Here is a 22,269-nt window from a genome sequence, read left to right as displayed (position 1 = left end):
AGGCAGAATTCCATGCATTCCTGCTGCTGTCTTGTCACAGTCTGTCCTTCCTAAAGATTCTGAATCCAGCCACAGAAGCGCTTCAGTTGTGTGAGCTGTCTCTCATTCCAAAGAGATCGCAGCCCTGCAACTGCATGCCGACCTCCAACTCCTGCTTCTTCCCCTTGCTGCATGCATCAGCGTGCAGGCACTTCAGAGAGACACCCAGTTGTGACAATTTTTCGAAGAGCATTGAAGTCTCTTCTATTACGCTGTCGTCTCAACACCTTTATTCATATACATACCCTTGAGGTGGGACCCCTCCCTCAATTCTTATTATTTTTGAGGTTTCTCTTGCCTGTGAGCTACAACTTGCCCACATCTTGCCCTTTGATTGCCAGTCCAGTCCGCCACTTCTTCACTTGATTGTGGGTCACCATCTGCCTCTCCCATTTTTCCAATTTTAGAGCTTGCATTACAAGGTTGGTTGAAAACATTCATTTTGCCTTCAACAAGAGAAGTCAAAACTACTTTTTCTAATATTAATTCTATATTACATACATAAAAGTTTCTACTGAAATTCAAATACATAAGAGGTTGAAAAGACTTTATGTTACTCCACTATTAAAGCAATTTGGTTACAAAAAGAGAATGGAAAAAGCATAGCAGCAGGTGCTATCTTTTTCCACAGCTTTCAACTTTGTCTATTTCTATTATCTACAAACAAACTACATATTATCTACAAACAAAAAAATATTATACAAACTTATTTGGAAAATTTTGTAGCAGTTTGTGTTGGGAGCACGGTTATGTAATTTGTAGAAAGAAACACATTATTAATTGCATTTCTTCTTTGTATTCGAAACAGTGTTTTTAACTCAAAACTTAAAAACATAATCTGGGTGACCAGGAAGTCACAACAAACCTCTTCCCAACACTCTTATTTGGGAATGACATCAGGCTTCCTGCTTCAGGATATAGAGGAATCATTCCAGTATGTTGATTAAATAACGTTCTTTACCCACAAAAGATACAGAAATACATTGTATCTACCTGATATGTTATTTCATCAGAGTTTGCAGATGTTGAATGGGGTGTATGGCTCACCAGTATGACTTGCTGTGAGCCTGACCCACTTTGGCTAGCAAGACTGGAATCTGTGAGTATAGCAGGGAACTGCTGACCCTGTCAAAAAGGGGAGAAAAGAAAAAAAAAGTTTAGAATAACTGCATTTAAACAGCTAACTGTAGTAATGTAAATTATTTTTAGACCTCAAAACTACCCCCGCCTGCCTTGAAAAAGACCATTCCAGAATCCTATCTGAACAAACGCTACTGTTTTGTCCCCTTTTCTCCTTTCATTTTAAGTCTATCAATTTAAGGGTAACAACAACCTGGAAGTCTGTAAAAGCAGAGGTTCAGTTCTGATTAATTTTTCCCAGCCTTGCATCAACTGCTTAATGTTTCAGCCTTCCCTTGTCTTTCTCTCTTCAGCTGATACTTTAACCCCTATATTCTGCTTTCCTGCATGGTCTTCCCAAATTATGTTCCCTTTTAAAATCTCCCTCTTTAAAAAACTTACTTACAAACCACATGAAATCAAGGTACAAAATTACTAATTAAGATACACAATTATTAATATCATACTACTACTTCTATTTCTACATTACTGTTAAAGACTTTTGAAATGCAGTACCTTTATGTACTACCTGTCTATACATCAATATTCCTGAAAAACAGACTGTGTTTGCATAGTGCCCAAAACCAGGTTCCATTTTTATTTATGTCTGCCTTAACATTAGAGGCACAGCGTAAACATCAACACTGCCAAATGTAATTGCTTAAGTTATTACAAAGTCTGAAATGAAACTGCACATCACTGTTACTCTGTAATGCCAGAACTCACAAGTCTGTCATAAGAACTATTTGAGAAGTCTTTTCTTCCCCTCCTGAGAGCAAAACTGCAGAGGGGAAAGCGTATGATCATCCTCGTAGACTTTGCTTCACCAGGTTTAATCACACCATATGCTAGACAAATAGTCTTTCATTTACATACATTTACACTTTTTAATTCGGGTCAAAAAGCACGTAAAAAAAATATCAGTCTAAACCTAGTTAAGCCAAGAAAGTAGGTGAAACAGCTCAAGTCTTCAGATGTCAAATCTACGCCGAAATGACAACCACAGAGTGACCCTAAATTTTCATTTTCTAGTCTTTTAATATTTTTTTTATTGATTTTGTTTTTTTTCTCCCCACTCTGTTCATTTGCCAACACGTTTTTGGCTCTTGATGACAGCACAAACATCTTCAATTATGCTAAAAATGAAACTAATGCTAAAGCCACTGGGGAGATGATAGCCATACAGCACTATTCTTATAAAATTTCTTATAATGCTGCCTGTTAAAAACACTCAATTTAATTTAGATTCTATCCCGTTATTTGCTGTGAAAGGAACTGTCACAACTGCTCTTCAAGTTCACAAGGAGGAAAAGTTTACCAGGTTAAACAATAAAAAGCTTAGGAATAATAAGCTATATTATTGAATAGCGATGAGGAAGTACAGAGTTTAGTTATCACTCAAAACTGATCTCAATCAATGTTTGAAACAGTAGATCCTATGTGTTCACTGAAAAAAAATGCAAAATTTATCTGTATTTCTGGTTAACTAGTTTACTTTTCTAGACACCAATGTGCACGCACTGTTGGCAAAAAGGAAAGTTAAATGAATTTTCAAGTACTATGTATTTACAGGACAAAATTACTTTCTAAGAATCTCCAATTCCTGCCCTGTAATAGAGTAACATTAGGTTATCTGTCAGTTCAGAAAAGCATTTCTTACCTGTGAAGTGATATTAAGTGTAACTGCATCAAGACCACCTGACAACATTCCCTGAGTGTCAGCAAGAGTCAAGGTGACACTACCATCTCCTCCAACTCCTGATGAAGACATTACCAAATTCTGGGCAGAAACTGTCGACTGAGATATGGGTGTTGTTGAAGGAAGGCTTGTTCCACCTGTTGTATTAAGTTCTGGAATATATGCAAAACAGTAAAAAAAAAAAGCTGTTACACGCATAAGCTCTTAACTACAACATTACTTTAAGTGAACCTAATAATTCCTATTTCTCATTTGCGAGGTCTTTCTATTTTGAAAGCAAATAAATCAGTTAAACAGCTCATCATATGTCAAAAAATCTCAGAGAGTCAGATGATAAAATTAGAAAAATTACATGTCAATGTAGCTTGATGGACATCATACTGCAAAGCAATAACTTTATAACACAGCGTGTGGGAGATGACTCATTGCCAAGACGATACCCGAAGCAGCCTCCGGTTACACATTTCTACAGTCTGACTACTTTTAGAATTCTCAATGAAATAGTCTTTGCCTCACAGCAGTAATACCAAAATTTGGTAACTCCATAACCCAATACTCCCAGCCTGTGCTTGCAATGTGATCAATAATCCATAATAGCAAAAAAGGCCTGTTTATTAATAGGTATTTCATAACAGTTTGATTATAATATCTGTATAATAGTTTATTATAGATTCTCTAACATATGACTAGAGGCCTCACAGCTCTGAGTTTATGACAAGCATCACAAACCTGAGAAGATAAGACAATGCAACTGTCTGGTTTTACTATTTCATTACACAAGAGCATGCCTTAACCTTCAGATCTTACAGGATACTCTGGGGTAGGCCTTGCCCAGTATGACACTAAAGGAGATTTGCTTTAGGGATGTATATGAGCACTAAGGGAAGCTATGAAAGGAGACACACAAAAGGAAGAGGAAGACAGAAAATTTAAGGATGTGTAAGAGTGAAGAAAATTATTTACATATCATTAATAAGTCTGTATTAGTGCAATCTGCTGCAACCAATGCAACCTGCGGCACTGATTGGAAGTATGAACAACTATAAACATGTGCATGCATTTGTGTGTATATACAAACACCCATAAGTAGAAATTCATATATATATTTAAAATCTCAAAATTTGAATACTAGAGCAAGTTTGATATTATTTCTTCATCCTCCAATTTATAGAAATAGTCCTTCGATCTTCCTGTAACTGTTTTTAAAGTACTAATTTTAGGTATGCCTTCTTGTTTTCATTTTCTTCTTACTATGTGGAGCAGAGAGCATTTAAATTGGCATAACAATTTAAAACTAGTGAGAAAACACACAAAGCCATGTAGTTCATGAATCGTAAAGCGCAAAGTTACACCATTTCAGATTTAGTCACCTGCTCTAATACTTATTTTTTAACAAAATGCTACTATTTTTAATTAGTAAAATCACTGTCTGTGTACCTGGAGCATTTAGTGAAGTGCCCTGAGAAAGAAGCTGGTCATTGCTTATAGTTAACGTAGCACCTGTAGTCTGACTGTTGATGGTTGGCGCCGTCAGCCTTAAGCCACTATTCAGATCACCGCTTCCAGAATTATGCTGAATAAGATCTTGGCCTGAATAGAAATTAGTCCTGTTATAACTGGAAAAGTCTCAACATTATTCTGCTACTGTACTTAGAACTATAAACAAGTGATCATAAAATAATAAAAGTCAGAAATACAACCAAAACACAAAATGCATTTCTCCACATGCAGATTTTTATGCAGAGGTTTGACAAGTTTCTAATACAGATGTGTTTATGCGTATCAAGATACTGACATGCAGAGAAGTACTAAATTACTAATATTTAGACAAATAATGATCTTACTTATCCAGGTAAACTATAAAATCTGGCAAACTAAAGGCTAATGGTTAAAATGTGTTTTTTTTGGATCTATTATATGGATAATGAATTACATTGAGCTTGCCCTCTTTTGTAAAAACACCACTTCACATGATGCCAGTTTTGTGGAACGGTAAACAAGCACAGAACATGCAGACACTGAAAGCAGATTCTATCAGTTGTTGGACACCTATACTCCATTTTCCCTAGATGAGTGAACATCCATTGACAAGCAGAAAAACACAGGTGGGCAACCGTGACACCTTAACATGGGCATTATTGTCACGACACTTAAAAACACTAAACATGTTACAGAAAGCAAAGACAAAAGAGAAAAAAGGAAAAGAAAGATTATTTTTTTTTTTTAAAAGGAAGGAAAAGGAGAAAAGCACTAAATATTATACTGGATCTATTAAAGAAATGCTGTAATACAAAATCCAAACTGACTTTGGTGGAAACAGAAAGGTATTTATAGTGCATATACGATCAGTCTCATAGAGGCGGTAAGAAAGTCGGTCTAAATTTATTCAAAGAGACCTGAAGTATTAACTACATATTACAAAGACGGAACAGTAAGTACACCTCAAAGAATGATCAGAAGATCTATTAGAACATGGTTCCACAGGCATTTAGAGAAAACTAGATTAAATAAGCTCATCCCCAATGCCTGCCCTACTTATTCCAGCCTCAGTATTACCCAGGAGTTGCACTACCCCAGGTAAGGCACAGCAAGGAAATAAGAACTGGTTATACAAGCTTTGCCACCAAGACAAACCAAGACCACCGAGACACTTGAGTCTGTTGACTCAAGGCTATGAATAAAATAGAGAACCAATCTAACACACATCCTCCAAGCAGATGTATTTGGTTTTCAAAAGCAAATTTGGGGAATATCTTTTAATGCTGATTATAAAGAAGTATACCATGGGAAAGCTGTGGACAGTGAAAATATCCTCAAAGTAACCTTGTAAAATGGAGATCTGGTACCATTAAGGATCACTAGAAATACCAACCAGATATTGTAAGAGTGATTTCTTGAGGACTTCCTGATGAGCTTGTAGTAGTAGAACCTGAAGCATGAGCTAGAACTTGACTCAAACTGGAATTATTTATGGTCAACGTTATCTCATGTTGTCCATTTGAAGATGATACCATACCCTGTGAAGTCATGACTTGAGAAATGTCCTGTGCACCTAAATGTAAGTGGGTAGAACAAAAAAACCTTCCATGAAGACCCTTTCTTTATAATAAATACAGCTTTTAAAAGTAAGTAATTTATTATTTTCTAAATTACTACAATACATGTAGCCACAGTAAGATGCTAGAACTCTAAGAATAAATTGTTTTCATATCCAGTTTATTCCTATGCAGGTTAAGATCCATCAGAACAAAGATTTTATATGTTTCTAGAGACTAAAAGTGTTCTTCAATAATTTCATTATACAGTCCACCTTCTGAGAAAATCGTATTCAAAAATGGTAACACAAAGTTGTAAAATTTGCTGAAGATGCTCATCCAAGAACCGTATGCTTATTTTATTAAATGAGGTATTTGGTGTGTGGGGAGTGGATTTTCTCACTGTGGGTAATACCATAATTAAAACCAAGAAATTCAAAGCACAATAAAACTATTGACACTGCTTACCACTAGAGGTGGTTGTCAGCACAGGCTCTTGCTCAGACAGGGACCCTATTGTCATGTTAGCAGAAGATGTGACTGTGGGCTGCAAAGACAGGCCTGATATAGGCTGGATAACCACATTAGCTGGCACTGCGTTTTCTGTTGCCTGTAGGGAGGGGTTCTGTGGAGCCATACTGGGATCTCCAGTTAGCTGCTGAGCAAGTAAATTACTCTGCTGTAACGTCTGCTGTAGAATACTTGGATCAATCTGAAAAGCAAGTTTTCAATGTGATCAATTTGAAGTTGTTAAATATAGGTTAAGTCTTAAAATAAATCCAGAATTCAAAGGGTTGAATATAGAGTATATATAATATTAAATAATATTTTATATTTTATAGAATATATGTAATATTTAAACTTTAGCAATTAAACATTTTAAACTTAAATTTACTTTTTAAGTGTCTGTATACAGCCAGTCTCCAAAGTCACTATGTAAACAGTCTGTTCAGCTTCAGCTGTAGATTCTTCCCTCAGCAAAACGTTTCAGAAGTCAAGATAATCATGTATAAGCATGCTGGGCACCAGGTACCCACAATGCTGGCATTCTACACTGTCTTAAGTGTTGCACATAACACTTATCACTGTCTTCAGGTCTTTGAAAGTGAAAAGGCATGGAGCAGAGAGAAGACAGGTGTCAGAAATTATCTGTTTTTTCAGCTCCTAGGGCTCATTAAGGTCCCAGTTCACAGTCAAACATCTGTTCTCCATAGTTAAAAACAGATATTCTACTCTTCAGGGATGAGTGCTTGGCAATTGGGATAAACAAAACTAAAATACTTTGGTTTACGCTAAAAAGTTCTTGAGTAGACAGACTCTGAGCAACACAATGCAACTCTGAAGAGGACCCTTCCCTGACCTTGGGATTGGACCTGGTGACCTCCAGAGATCTCCTCCAACCTCAATGACTCTGTGAAACTGGTCAAACACTAGTCCATCTGGTTCATCAAAATCATTCTTTCACATAACTACATTTAAAAATTCATATTTAAAATTATCTCACCTTTTTCTGTTCATTTTACAAGCTCAATGGGAATTGAAGTTGTGAAGCCAACTATTAAAAACTTGACAAATAACACAGGCATCTTATGGTAAGGAAAAGGAACACTCTATGCAATAATTTTGGTTGGTTTGTTTCTGTGGGGGGGGTTTCTTTTGAGGGAGAGGGCAGGGAGCTCTAGCCTAAAATGCTTTCAGAGTGAGAAGACAAAATGAAATTAAAAGAAAAAAAAACTTACAGATTTTAAAGCAATCTGCCAAAATCCCTGAGGTGTAAAAAAAGCCTGAAAAACTGAAAGAAACCAGAACAGAAAGAAAACGCCACTGTGCAGCTATTGTCTAAGTCTTCTAATATGGTACAACTGATACAGCGTGGTATTGCTGTTTGCCTTATTCCACTCAAGGGAACTCTTCCAGAAGTACGAACGCTCATTAAACCTCCTTTAGCACTCAAAGTGACTCTATAAAATTAAAAGCAAGAAACTGTGAGCAACCCACCTGTAATGTTATGTTGTTAATACTGGTGGCATCTATTCCAGAAATTTGAACATTTTGTCCAACCAGATTAGCAGCAAGTTGTAACTGTATTCCTTCAAGAGTGGCCAAGCTACCATCTGTCAAGGACACAGTTAAGTCACCTCCAGCTACCAAAGAAAACAGTTATATTACAATGTTTTTCTTTATCATTACTGACTGCCTCTTTTAGCTTATTTATTTTCACAAATTAAATCAATAAAAAAAGCTATACACACACATTTATTTATGCCAAGAAAAATAATCTGAAGTAGATGATTGCCTATCAAATATTGCCTATTTGCCATAAATTCTATGTAATTTAAGGATTGTTATGATTTAGCACTAGCTAGCATTTTACAAAACAAGAACCACTCCAGAGTAGCTCTGAAACCTGGAGAAGTTTGGTGTAAGTTTCCTTGGAAAGTGTGCTGTACCTGAATAGAAGAAGCACTCACACATGATATGTACATTCTGACTCTGAACGTACACATGAAAGCTACTGCCACAATTTTGCACAGTACAAACATTGTTTAAGAAGGTATCAAAGTTCAACCCACGTACTCACGTGGATGGAAATAAAGGCATGTTCGCATTTAAAATCTGAAATCTTTAGAACTGAGAAAGCTCCTGATTTCAAAAGCTGAATAGACCACCTCTACAAAAGGTCCTGAGAGAACGTAAGGAAGAAGTCACCTTGTGTTTAACATACCACCTTCTCCAAACACCTTCAGTACGATCAACCAGTCTCCTTTGGCTGATGCTTCAAAACCATCTATCTTTCCCTCTCCAAAATCCCTTAGTATAATAAATCTGCTTTACAATGCATCCAAGAAATACCTACTCTGTGCAAAACCCCTCCTGCCTCTTTCTAGGACGTCTGAACATGCTAAAGACTCCTCCTTATTCTGTTCACTCAAAAATCCAAGCAAACACCAGACAGTTTTTAATCACAATTTATCACTAACTGTGCCTGTCAAGCACCATTTACCAGTATCTTCCGAAAACCAACATTTTTTTGGTTTTGGACAACAGTTTAGGTCAAATCAGATAAACTGAAATGGCTACGGCTAAATATGAGACTGAAACATTACTCCGAATTTGTGGGCATACCTTCAAAATCATAGACGCGTACTGAAAAAAGTGCCAAAGCAGCACAGAAGAATCAAAGTCTCACTTTCAGAAGTGACAGACAGACAGACCAAGACCCACAACTTAAGTAGTAAATTTAAAAGTACTAGGGGACATTTCCAGACACCTGAACACTACTCTACTCTTAGAACTGTCCCTGTCCCAACTTTACCTGAGGCCAGCTAGCACTTACACAAACAATTTTCATCCCTGGAATGGAAATCTTACAGAATAACTGTATTGCTTCTCTCCTTTTTAAGAAAAGGGAACAGAGTATTACCAAAAAGAATACAAGTATTCCGACTACTTGTTTTCTGTATTTTCTTCCTTTCTTCAGTATAACACCACAGTAGAACTGAAGAGATTTAGGTGAACTGCATACATTTTCCCTTTCATTCTTAAATAAATAAATTTCTATTTATGCCACCACTGTGCATCAACTCAAGCAATCAGTACAACTCTTACCTGTTTGGAAGTAGTGTTTAGCATGATTTTCTGAACTCTAATAGAAAGCAAAGCTCACTACCTGATCTCAACACCACCACCAAAAAGTCATCCATTTTTACCTGACACTGAAGCAGGCAGGATAGCCTGGCCCACAAGTCCTTGTTGAAGTATATTTTGATCGAACTGATTCGTCAAAACAGAGTTATTCATGATGAAAACATTAGGGTCTGTTGAGGATGAATTAAGAAGACTGACTGGCTGGAGTCCTTCAGATGAAGTACGGGCAACAGGCTTCCTAACTTTCTTCGTCTCTGGTTTATAATGACACTGTATGTGGGTTTTTCTGCGCCCTGAAGTACGAAACCGTAGATCACAGTGTGGACATTTAAAGGGCTTTGCTCCTGTATGTAGGCGCATGTGGACTTTTAGACTTCCTTTTGTAGAAAAGGAATTACTGCACACATGACAACTGAACAGCTTCTGGCCTGGAAAAGTTTCAAAAACAGAAAGATAAGTGATAAAACCTCTACAAATCAATAGCACTGAACGAACAATTTAAAAAAAATCCAGGCTCAAGGGATCCAGGCTCAAAATGTGGAAACTGCACACCAGTTAAACTTCATGGATATCCAACACAAGCTGGACCAATTATAAAAGAAAATGGAAAAAACACCCCATAAGATCAAATGAGTTATAATAGGGAAAAGTTGATGTGAAGTGAAAATTACACTTCACAAATCTGAGAGCTCTTTGAAGGAGACCAGATTTTCACTGACAAGACAGTAACTGGATTTTTTGGAGTTTTACACTGGTTTTATATGAAAGGATCTTAGAAAAACTGCTGTCATAGGATGAAAGGACAGAGTCCTTTCACGAATTAAAGAAAAATAGTTATAAGTCTAAAACACAAGGTAAGATTAGATGGACAATTTTCACGAGGCTGGAAGTCAGCAAGGGAGTTCTTTAAGCACCTGAGCAAGGACCCAAGCTAGTCAAAATTGTAATATACATGATGTGGAAGAGAGGATGAAAAACAGGTTGGAAAAATCTGTTAAGGATATTAAAATAAGCATTTACAAAGCTCTGTTTTATATTCTTAAAAAGTCTGTAAAATCATGAAAAGCTTGGAATAAAGAAAAACAGGGAACAATTTCTCATTATTTCTCAAACGAAAGAACTAGTGGTCTCTGGAACAAAATCATCACATGGCACACTGAAAACCAAATTTGAATCCAGGAACTTATTACTACTGGATGTACTGAAGACCATTTGTTTTTACCCAGTTTTTCAGGGTTCAGAAAACAATTGGATAAAATATTCCATTAAAGGCAGTGAGCAAAAAGATACAATCTGCAAGCTGTGGGACACGGAACTAGAAACTGCTTCAACCTGGAGGAACGTAATCAAATCCCTGCTTTGCTCTTTTCATTACCCCTAGCATCTGCTACGCCCTGAGAAGATACTAATCTACAGAGATCTGGCCTAACACACAAGAGCAGTATTTCTTATTAAACAATAGTAGAAACAACAAATACACTGAAGTATAAAAGGAGCTTCCATGAACAAAATAATTCTATATTACAGCAATAAAAGCTTTCCATCTTTTTTTTCATTTTTGGAAAAAAAGCTTATAATGCACCTTCACAAAACTGTAGCCAGTTTTAGAAATTACTTAGCAGCAAAAATATTAACATTTATAATTTTTTCTTTAAATTAATTTTATAAAAACCTGTCCATTCAGAGATTTATAAAATTTATATGGAGATTTTAAAAAAATGGAGATTTATAAAACACAACTCCACCCTCTTGCTCAGGAAAATCATTTAGCATTGCAATGCTAAAGCAAATTTGAAATTAAAATATTATACATACATACATAGTTTTTCCATGAGCTAAGACTATGACTGCTTTATAAGCCCACTATATACAGAAGGCTGTAATAATATGGTTGACTCAAAAATATCATAAGATTTAGCTGATGATGCAGTAAGTACCAAATTTCACCGAGCGCTGCCATTAATGCCATTTCCCAGATCATAGGGAAACATACCGTTCCTTGCAAAATCTGTAGTTAAAACAGCCTGTCAAGAAAGTAACCAGTTTCTAAACAAAGACATTCAAAATCTTACTGACCTGTGTGCGTTTTAACATGACAATCTAGAGTGGATTTTACAGTGAAACTCTTTCCACATTCGTCACACTTATACGGCTTCTCTCCAGTATGGATACGAACATGCCTAATAATTTCAGAATACAAGTATATGTGAATTTCTACTTTTATATCAGTTTGTAGAAATATTTATTTTGTATCTTACTAATTTTAGAATTAATTGAATAATTAGCATTACATTAAGCAGAACTAGTAAAGACAACGATTTAGGCATTTGCCATTTTCAAACTGATTTTTATGTTTTTATATGCAAGTCCTACAGCAAGAAAAGAATTTATTCTAAAACTTCATAACAATCATTTTAATACTGCAGGAAGATAACTACAAAAAGGCTGGTTTAGTCATATTCAGAATATATAACATTTTGACACATATTTTTAAACCACTCTGAAAAAGAAAAATGTATGTAAATATGAGTCAAACTTCAGCTTAGGCATAAAGAAGTTATATGAAACTGTTACTGCTAAGTTTATGGTGAACTATTTAGAAAACTGAAAATATGCAAAGCTTTTCCATTCCTTACCTGACTAAATCACTAGGTTTTTTAAAGCTTTTGGGGCAATAACTACAACAGTTGGCATATTTGGGCTCTGCTTCCAGTTCTGCTTGTTTATCTTTTATCTCACTAATTCTGTCTTTCTCTGCAGCAGACTGGACAAGAACTTTTTCCGAGACAGTAGCACTTTCTCGAGGTCTAATCTTTGCCAGTTCTGCTGTTTCTTCTTCTGTAAAAGTTATGACACCAGGACGAGATTTTCTGGAAGTTCTTTCAGAGTTTTCATCATCATCTTCAATGCATGCAACTGTTTAAAAAAAACAAACCAAACACGTCTGTTTAGTTTAATCTATCAGCTGAAATTATAAAAATAGAAGGGTTTATTATTAAACACATGGCCACCACATTACGTGCTTAGACTTAAATCTCTTTTAGAGGTCTAACTACTCATGTCTGTATTTCTTTGAAATAAAGATGGATTTATAATTCTTATTTTTACAATAATTAAATACAGGTACGAGTAATTTAGGACAAAAAGTGTTCTACTTTAGTGACACACTAAAATAACTGTAATAATTGTGTAACATACAATACCTTGAATACACTGGACAGACTCCAGGAAACTGATTTCTTTAAACAATTTAGATAACAGAGCAATTTCAGTGCCTCTGGACATTATCCATGCTGGAAGGCTAATTTATAACATTACTGCTACAGCATTCATGTAATCCACTGAAACATTTGTACTTGTTATGTAGTAAGGACTGTAAGAGTAAAAATGAAATAATTTACCTCCCCCTCCTGTTTCTGTAGCTGCTGCTACAGCTGAGGAGACTGCCTGATGTTTTTTCATATGTTTTTTGCAGTGAACAGTTGTTCGAAAGCTTTCATCACAGAATGGGCACTTGTAAGGCTTCATGCTCATGTGAGTTGCCATGTGCCTGGTAAGGCTGCCATTAGTTGTGAAGGAGGTATTGCAAATGCTACAGCTGAATGCTTTAACTCCTTAAAGTAACAGAAACAAAGAAGTAGCATGCCATTTGTTTAAGTTTACTTATACAGGACATTTATAAAACCCAAACGTGAGTTAAGCTAATATAGAGCCGGTATACTCTGTTACCTGTATGAGTCTTCTCATGTGACTTAAGAACTCCTGAGGAAACAAAGCCACGGCCACAGAGTTGGCATTTATAAGGTTTCTCACCGGTATGTGATCGTACGTGTTGTTTCAAGTGGCTGGATTTCTTAAAACCCTTGTTGCAATACTCACATCTATTAGAAGAAAATTGTTTTCATTAGTTGCATACAATTACTAGCCATAAAACATTCAGGAAACTCTGTGACAGAACCTAAAGCTATAACACACCTATATGAACGCCTGCTTTGATCTTCACTATCCTCAAGAAAATGAGGCCGTTGGGCATGCAATTCAAGTTCTTCTTGCGATGATTGATCTTGTATCAAACGAGTAGTCTAGAAATCAAAGTGAATTTCAATAACAATACTGAAATAAAGTCATACAAATATGCAACAAAAAATTATAGCATTTACAGTCAACACAAGTAATCAAAATGATGCTTTTCTAAATTTTTGACAAGAAATTGAGTGCAATATCATAGCTCACTCTTTCATAGTGAGAAGAAAAGCAGCAAAACGTGCACCTACTGAACTGGAATAAACAGACAACGTGGTGCACTTACACCTCCGTGTCAATTAGACAAACACGTGGCTACAAAAAAGTCTTGTAGATTTTTCCTGGTTTGAGGAATTAAGTTTAACACTAAACAAACCATTTAAAAAAGTATGAGCCTCACACTGAGTGGCAAAATGCACAGCAGCGGTGACAAGCTTCACTAGTTTTTGAATAGGTTTTTCCTCTAAGCAAAAACCACCACAGAATAATCCTCAAGAATGACAGCATATTGCAAAGTTTGAAGAGAAAACTCCAAAGCCTGTATGCTAAAATTACTCATACTCTTCCAGATCTTAAAACCACCTCAGTTCTCTGACCAACATTTGCCCTTTGCAAAACAAGCATGAAGGGACAATAATTCATGCAGGTCATTATGGTAAACACGTTACTACAGATGGTCTTCATGCCTACCATCATAAAGAGTTATATTTAAACTGTATTTTTAGTTATTAAACTCTTTTACAAATTCAACCAGATGAGAACCCAAAAAGAACATCAGACACTGCAATACGCAAGATCCATGAAGGATCACTACAAGTTTCTAATGTTGTTTTTACTACTTGATCGTATTGATATCCATAGGTATTAAAGAATTAGGACAGAATATAGTGCAATAATATAAAATTATTTCGTAACATTAGGTCCGTTCCTTAGCTTTAGACTTATGACCCAACTTTATGGCATTAGTCCTTTTTTAAGCCTAGGGCATCAAAGGTACATCTCTTTTTTAGAAAGATGTAGCCAAGTCGCTTATCCTCCCCCCCCCCCTTTTTATTTGCTTATGATTAACAACTGGAAATCTAGAAAAGAAATCATGAAACTTTTCTGACTTCTCAGTTTACTTCATCACCAATGAAAGAGCTCAAAGAAACTCATCACTGCACACAAACAATGGATTCTGCCTTCCAGCAATACTTACTACATTAATAGTGTCTGTATTTGGAACCTGGAGAAGGGCTGGTGGATGGTAACTTGTTGAAAGAGCCTGAGATTCAAGTGTGCTTGAATCCTGCAGCTGCTGTACAGCTGGAAATTGAGCCTGTTGATTGTAGCTGTCATTCACTGTAAAACCTGCCAGAAATTAAACAATCACAAACCCAGAAAATACACCACATTGGACTTTTGAGTTACACCACACTTTATTGAAGACTACCTTCAAAAGATAGCAAGTAGTATTACTATTTAGTAATACTCATTTTATACTCTTCACTGTTGACTGGCAAAATGTGCAAATGTTTCTGGCATCTACATAATATGCATAACAGGGTTACTTACCATTAGCTGGAATTCTATTGGAAAATCTCCTCCACAGAAAAACACTGTTTGAAGTTTCTTCAGGGTGCCACAATTACCTTAGAGCCATTGAAATTTTGAATTTCTTGTATGTAAGCATGCATGTGTCAAACAGGTTGACCCATCTCCCTTTATCCACGTTGGTACCACGCTCCCTTAACTACACTGGAAGCCGATCACAAGGATGCAAAGCTCAGTGGGGAGGATGGCGGGTGAGTGGAGGAGATGACCCAATAGGAGAACTCCAGTTTCTGATAAAGTAACCCCATTTTCTCCTACTTTGGATCTCCTCCACATATTCCCACTCTTTAGATAATAGTAAAGTAGAGCCTCTCAAAGGCAAACTGCAAAGTAAAAAATAAACATATTTTTATTCACATTTCCAGTATAAAGACTGAAAATTTTATTCTTTTTTTTTTTTTTCTTCTGAAAGATCAGATCTTAATCACCTCTTTTTCTAAACGAATGAATGGAATGATAGTATCAATGATTCAGAGCCAGGGAAGTATAGCTCAGACTGCAGGGTTGTGTAATGCTATTAGAGATAACCTTTTATCAAGCCCTCTAGGCCCTAATACTTCTAATATTTAAAAAAATTGATGTTATGTGGAAAAAAAATGAAACCACAACTACCAGTAATTAAGGTAAGGGCAGCAATTTTAGTATTTCTGTGCAGTTTGCCTTTAGCAGACAAAAAGGGTGAAGATTATGAAAACAGGGTAGAAACAAACCCACATCAGATGATCACAGCATCAAAGGCCAAAAAGCAACGCTTAAAGAATGTTTTGAATTACAGTATATCAAAAACTGGGATGTGTTAAGTTTAAGTAGAAATTTTCCCAAAAGACACTTTTCACAGCAGAAGAACACTATTATCAACATAGGAAAAAAAAACCTACCATAGAATGAAAACTAATAAACGTAAACAAATCTTGAAAGCATTATTAGTCAGGTTGTAACTTATCACCAAACCTAATGCTGCAACTTGTACGTTATTTTCTCTCCTAGAGCTACCAAGGTTACAAGAAAAAAAAAGATTCAACATGCTGAATGAACACCACACCTCAATTACCACTCTTGGTGAAATGACAAAATAAAAAAGTAGCCTGAAGAAGAGCAGTGACGCAAAGTTTCACAGTGATAAGAGGGTTGCTAATTTCTGTTTTCAAGTACATTTTAAAAGCACCTTTATGCAAAAATGGTATTCCCACTACACTTGATGAGAATACAAAAAAACAAGCCTCAAGAAACTGAAGCAAAAGCGATGTCACTTCCTACATAAAAAAAAAGGATGTAACTATTAAATGTACAAAGAAACAGCTACCTAAAAAACCCGAAACTTTTTCTAATCAGTAAGTAATTTTTACTGGCGAAGAAGGAAAAAAGAAGTTACTATATCATGGCCTGTTTCACCTCACACTATTTTAATAAAAGCAATTACTGACATCCTGAAAAATTTCCCACGATCACACAACAACCTGCTCCAGAAGTCAAGTTGTGAAGTTAGAGGTATTTTGGGACAAATTGAAGGAAGAATTACTACCTCTGAAAGTAGTTCTAGAATAAATATAAATCAACACTGTAACAAGAATATATATATGATGCATCCTCATTTTGCTCAATACCTAGTATGAAGGTCCATTTCCACTCAAAATTTTAAAAAGATCTGACAGTTTTGAGCATCCTTAAGGCATTTGCTACCACCATGCTATTTCTACAGACCAACATTAAAAAAAAACACCAACATATCAAACACCAAAAACCAGATGTTAAGTCTGAGACAGACACAGAAATAAATTTCAGAACCTTAATTTTCTGCTCCTGTTTCCACAGTTATATATTGCTTCCCAGAAGCTTTTGCTTAATCTTCAAAGAACACAAAGCATCTTAAGCTATGTATAATAAGGGGAGTCTTTCACTACAAAGTCCTCTAAACTTGGAATCGGATTTTGTGTTATTTCAGTACAAGTAATCATTTGCATCGCTTGTTTTTGCTTGGCTTTAGGATATCACCCAACCTATTCTCTTCTACATTAACAAAAGATACTGAGAAATAGAATACTCTGCAAATCAGTTTACTAGTGGAAAGATACATCTTGCACATGAGAATGAGAAAACAGCAGTATGATAGCTCATAGCAAACACGGTATTTTAGTTTACACAAATCTTGAAGTCTTTACTGACAGATCATTTGAATTCTAACATTACGAACACATCTACATGCACACGTGCATCTCAGTGGGGGTCACTGACTAGCAATTAAATGTTCTGCAGGTTTACTTCCTAGGCAACTTTTGGAACCAGCTGAACAGTATGGACTGGAATCAATGTGTAATTAGTTACTGAAAGAATCATAATTCCAAGTCCTGAGGTTGGAGATCAACTTCTTAGGAAAGCAAAACGGCGGTCTGCTGGCAAGGGTATATTTGTATGGGCTACAGAATATTGGATTTGGACTTCTCGTAGTTTTTCAAGATCACTCTCCTATCATCACTAATTGAATTATTAACATTCAACCATGCTTACAGGGAGAATTTAAAGAAAGAAAAGGTGACATAATCTATATGAAAACACATTTGGTGACAGATGATATTCAATAACCCAAAGCCATTTTCTGATAAAAGATCCACTTGGTTGTTCTGACCTCACTAAAAAGTCTTCAAATGAAGATGCCTGAATATGTAAGCTACAAAGCACACAGAAGTCCTTTTTCTCAGTCTTCAAATCTACCTCAAAAGAATAACAGATTATGATACAGCGGCACCCTCACAAGATCTGCGCCGCTTTACAAGTCTGAACACATAAAGAAGAAAAATCTATCTGAACAAACCAGAAATTCTGTAAAAGTATTACAAACCTGAAAGAATAAACAAAGTTCTGACAGGTCTGTGCAGACCTAGAGATCAGCCTCATCTGTCTGAAATGCAAAGATTTTATTTTTTTCTTAAAAAAGGAAAAAGAAAAATCAAAAAGTCTACTGAAGATTTTTTAAAACTCCTACGTTGTTTTATTAATAAACACTAAGCTAAACTATTTTAACAAGAATACAGCCTATAAATATCAAGGATAAAAAAGACATAGTGTTTTAAGCTTGAACATTCTGCCTAGCTCATAGGAAAAAGAAATTAGGAGCATGAAGCACAGATGCAGACATAGGGAGAGGGTCGACCAATTTAACGCATGCATCCGCGCAAATGCTTACCTACCTGAAATTCAAAAATTTTGAAGGGCTCCAGGATCTTCAAGGAAACTTCAAAGAGTTGTGAATCTGTGGATGAGATTCCAAGTAGAATAGGAGACATCTTATACAAATGAGACTTAAAAAACCCCACACCACAAATGTTCTGATTCTCTGTACCAATTTTGTAATGTACCGATGATCAGCTTAGATTTCTGATGACGAAAGAATTTTTTTGTAAAATCTAGAAGAGTCTCCCATCTCCCCCCTCCCCAGGAAGTCATTCAGTATTCAATATTTGTTTAATGGAGAAGATACACGTATATAGAAACTGAAGTCTACATAAGAGAAACAAACAAGGTTTATGTATTGGATTTTCAAATTCAAAGGAGATGTAAAAATCCAAACAAAAACCACCACCACTGGAGAGTAACACAGAGTGAAAGGTTGCACTTCTTTCCTGTAGTCTCTTTTCATTCATTTGGAAAACTGTAAAAGGTAACTAATGAAAATAACACATAGGGTTTTAACAGGACCTGGTTCAGTCTTGTTTAATAAAGGTGGAGACTAAGGTTTTTTTTCAATTACATACAAAGCAGCACAACCTAAGGAATTAAAATCAGCAACAAATTATACTATTTCTTCACAGTGTCATGCAACTTAGCACAGTCATGTACGTGGTTACTGGTTACCAGTTGTTTACATGGTTACATGTTACATGCTGGAGTCAGAAACAAGGAGGAAGAGATCAACTGGTCAGCCAATGCAGTATGCTTCCCAACCAAAACAATGAAAACCCCTTGAACATATTCCCCTTCCCTGCCCCGCCAGAAGTCTAAAAAAACCCACCAGTAGCTTTGTATCAAGCAACAACTCAAGAAATCCAGCAGTGAAAAGCAAAGGAACACAGTCATTTCTTCAGTCTCTGCAGGCTACATAAGCCTTACATATATATATTTCTCACTATCATGTGCGCAAGATAAAAAAAAGTTTCCAAATGTTTATAATCTCTGAAGTTGTTACTTACGTAGCTTTATAAAATACAAAAGGAAACTGCTGTGACTAGGTGAAAATATGATTTTTACATGATTATATTTTGCACTGTCTTTTTCCATAATGAATACCAACAGCTACTCAGTCAAATCTTAGACCGTGTTTCTGATCATCTCAGGTTATGAGCACATATATTTAGGGAAAAAGTTGTGTAAACTGCCTACTGCCATAGCAATTTCAAAACACAATCAAGGAAAGAATATGAAACGCCTGACTATAAACCCCATACTGTAATGACTAAACATCAGCTCATAAAAGCAAATTCTATTTAAGTATTCAAAATATTCTACCAAATACAGTTTCAAAATAGTAATTCAAGGAGAAGGTTTTGCAAGTTCTCTGCATTGCAGTTACTTTGACTGTGGGCGCCCACTTTTGAAATGCTTTATCACAGCTATACTGTAAAGCCAGATTTATAAAAATCACTTTAAAAAAACCTGCTATTTATTACTAACCTTGTGATAAGCCCTGTTGATCAAATGGCTGCTGTGTTATAGCTTGTTGTTCAAATTGAGTGATATTTTCCTGTAAAGTATGCTGGGATGTCACAAATCTATCTGAAATGGGAAAAGGAAGAGGAGGAAAAAAAAGAGAAAAGGAAAAAATATCAAGAAAAGAAGATGCAATTAACTGGATAATTCAGTTGTTCCCAAAAACCTACATTTTACAGTAATCTAAATTTTTTACTGCATTAAGAATAAGTAAAAAATTATTAGCTGAACAGGTATTTAAGTCTTCATTTATTGTAGGTTTTATTTATATTCCTCTGCAATATTTAACTCATTACACCATGAAAACGAGCAAATAAGCAAACCCAAAATACTTTGTTCCACTATTACTAATAGAACAAATACATGAAATATTTTGTATTCTCCCACCTCAAAACATAGGTTTTACTTCCTAAGCAGACTATATAGCAGTGCTTTTTATTAAAAATAGAGGTGATGTGGTAAAGTTTTGTGCACATAGTATTTATTTTTCTGTATACTTGTTTAGTAGTTTTGTTCAATACAACTACATTGTGCAAACCTTAATCTTTTCGTATTTTTAACAGTAAACCTGAACACTCTTAAGCAGCTAGCTTTTATTCCATGTATTTTCCAAGTAAATTTGCATTGTCTTGAAACCAAATCATTGAAATTTGTGAAGAAAAAGGTATTTGAGAACTTGTAAGCTTACCTCATAAACCTTATCATATTTCAAATACTCACCCTCATCTTGCTCTAAAGGCTGATCAGCTAATTGTTGTTCTAGTGCTGTTTCTTCTGTGCCTACTACTGGCTGCTGGTCTAACTCTAAAATAGCCTGCTGATCTGTTGCAACAGCTTCTGACTGCTGTAGCTCATCAGTTTCAATCTCCACTTGCATCTGCGTAGAAACATGAATGCTCTGCTGATCTACTGTAGAATCATCTATTGAAGCAGACTGCTGATGCTGCTGAAGTTGCTGTGCAAGTTCATATCTGCAAAGAGAGGTAAGAAGGTCTTTTTATGATTTCAGTCAGTTACCCTAACTATTTATTACGTGAACAAATTTTTGGTTTTATTATACACCAGAATTTACTATACCTTCAGAGCTACCTAAGTGTTTGTTACCCGTAAAGGAACACCCTTATTCAATTATTAGCATCTGCTACAGAGCAAAGCTGCCTTTCCAAGTATCTTTACAGAAGGGCTACTAAAATACATTGAAGGATTCATATAAAAATTGTAAACATACCTATGAGTCTTCATGTGTTTTTTACAGTTTAGTGACGTTTTGAATGTTTTTTGACAATATGGACACATATACGGTCGAAGGTCATTATGGATCCCCATATGTCGCCTGAGGCTACCACCAGTAGTGAAGGCCCCGTTGCATATAAGACACTTAAAAGCTTTCAATCCAGTGTGTGTTCTAATATGCGCTTTCAGAACTCCAGCTGACACAAAACCTCTTCCACACTGAGAGCACTTAAATGGCTTTTCACCAGTATGTGACCTTTTTAAGAGAAAGCAGAAGTTAAAGTAGATTTAACAGTTTGACTTACAAAGTTATTAAAAGACTAAATTTTAAAATGAGCAAAATAAATTAAACTAATGCAACTGCTGAATGGATGGAAGAGGCTTCAGTTAAGAAAACCCAGAAATTAAAGCTTTAATAAATTATAAACAACTCGCATGTCATCACTGGCAGGGCTAGAAGGAATACTGTTTGTGTGTTTTAATTACATTCTACAGTCCATCTCCTTTTCTGATCATACTTTGCCTCAGTTAAAAGAATTGGGCTGAATTTTTTCTATGCCAGATGATATACTAGTTGTTCAGACTACTATATTATCATTCACATATATTTTCCTCAATTCAGCTAGTAGTTGTCCACAAAAGTTTGGAGAAAAAAAATGCAGTCCTCCTTATATTGTATACTACTACTACTACGTTTTAATAATGAAACTTTGGGGAAAAGAACCGTGTCCATCCTGAATGCCCACCAAACAAGGCACAGTACAATTGGTCTTTCAGACTGCTACGTGAAAACAATACTCAAGTGGGAAAACTCACCTATACTACTATCAATACGTCCCACTCACTATATTGCTCCTTCCAGAAGTGCTAGAGGTGTTTCCCTTTAGGACTACATCAAGATATAAAACAGACCGAGAGACAAGTTAGAAAATGGAGCAGAGCGCAACGAGAATTTTAAGGGTTATGGCTCTAACATCCCAAGAGTGAGAGCTATTGGGAAGAGTTAGGGATGGCTTATGATTACAGTAGCCTTAGAAGTCTATGACCAACAGATGCTATAATAAAGAAGCGTGAAATATCAAGATTACTGTTTTGCTACCAATACACACCTATGGAAATCTGGGGTAGGGTATCCCAACCCTTCCTTGGTCTGCCTGTGGGAGAACCTGACACACTATT

At 35.8% G+C, this 22,269-nt stretch overlaps 1 protein-coding gene across 6 annotated transcripts in view; it reads right to left on the bottom strand.

The window, feature by feature from the left end:
* ZNF236 (zinc finger protein 236) overlaps window positions 1-22,269 on the bottom strand; it is an 81,367-nt gene that overhangs the window by 13,403 nt on the left and 45,695 nt on the right. For all 6 annotated transcript variants that reach the window (XM_054190460.1, XM_054190459.1, XM_054190458.1 and 3 more), the window contains 16 exons: window positions 21,086-21,346; window positions 20,578-20,828; window positions 19,822-19,923; window positions 14,762-14,913; window positions 13,516-13,622; window positions 13,270-13,421; window positions 12,942-13,154; window positions 12,177-12,456; window positions 11,617-11,720; window positions 9,603-9,968; window positions 7,891-8,036; window positions 6,361-6,604; window positions 5,730-5,909; window positions 4,295-4,447; window positions 2,819-3,009; window positions 1,033-1,164 (listed from right to left, as the gene is read on the bottom strand). In XM_054190460.1, coding sequence (XP_054046435.1) covers window positions 1,033-1,164; window positions 2,819-3,009; window positions 4,295-4,447; window positions 5,730-5,909; window positions 6,361-6,604; window positions 7,891-8,036; window positions 9,603-9,968; window positions 11,617-11,720; window positions 12,177-12,456; window positions 12,942-13,154; window positions 13,270-13,421; window positions 13,516-13,622; window positions 14,762-14,913; window positions 19,822-19,923; window positions 20,578-20,828; window positions 21,086-21,346 — 3,034 coding nt within the window. The remainder of the gene's footprint in view (window positions 1-1,032; window positions 1,165-2,818; window positions 3,010-4,294; window positions 4,448-5,729; window positions 5,910-6,360; window positions 6,605-7,890; window positions 8,037-9,602; window positions 9,969-11,616; window positions 11,721-12,176; window positions 12,457-12,941; window positions 13,155-13,269; window positions 13,422-13,515; window positions 13,623-14,761; window positions 14,914-19,821; window positions 19,924-20,577; window positions 20,829-21,085; window positions 21,347-22,269) is intronic.

The sequence above is a fragment of the Rissa tridactyla genome, chromosome 2 (assembly GCF_028500815.1).
Source record: "Rissa tridactyla isolate bRisTri1 chromosome 2, bRisTri1.patW.cur.20221130, whole genome shotgun sequence".
Classification (NCBI taxonomy): Eukaryota; Metazoa; Chordata; class Aves; order Charadriiformes; family Laridae; genus Rissa; species Rissa tridactyla.
The sequence above is the reverse complement of the archived record's forward strand: the minus strand, read 5'-3'. Positions and strand labels throughout refer to the sequence as shown.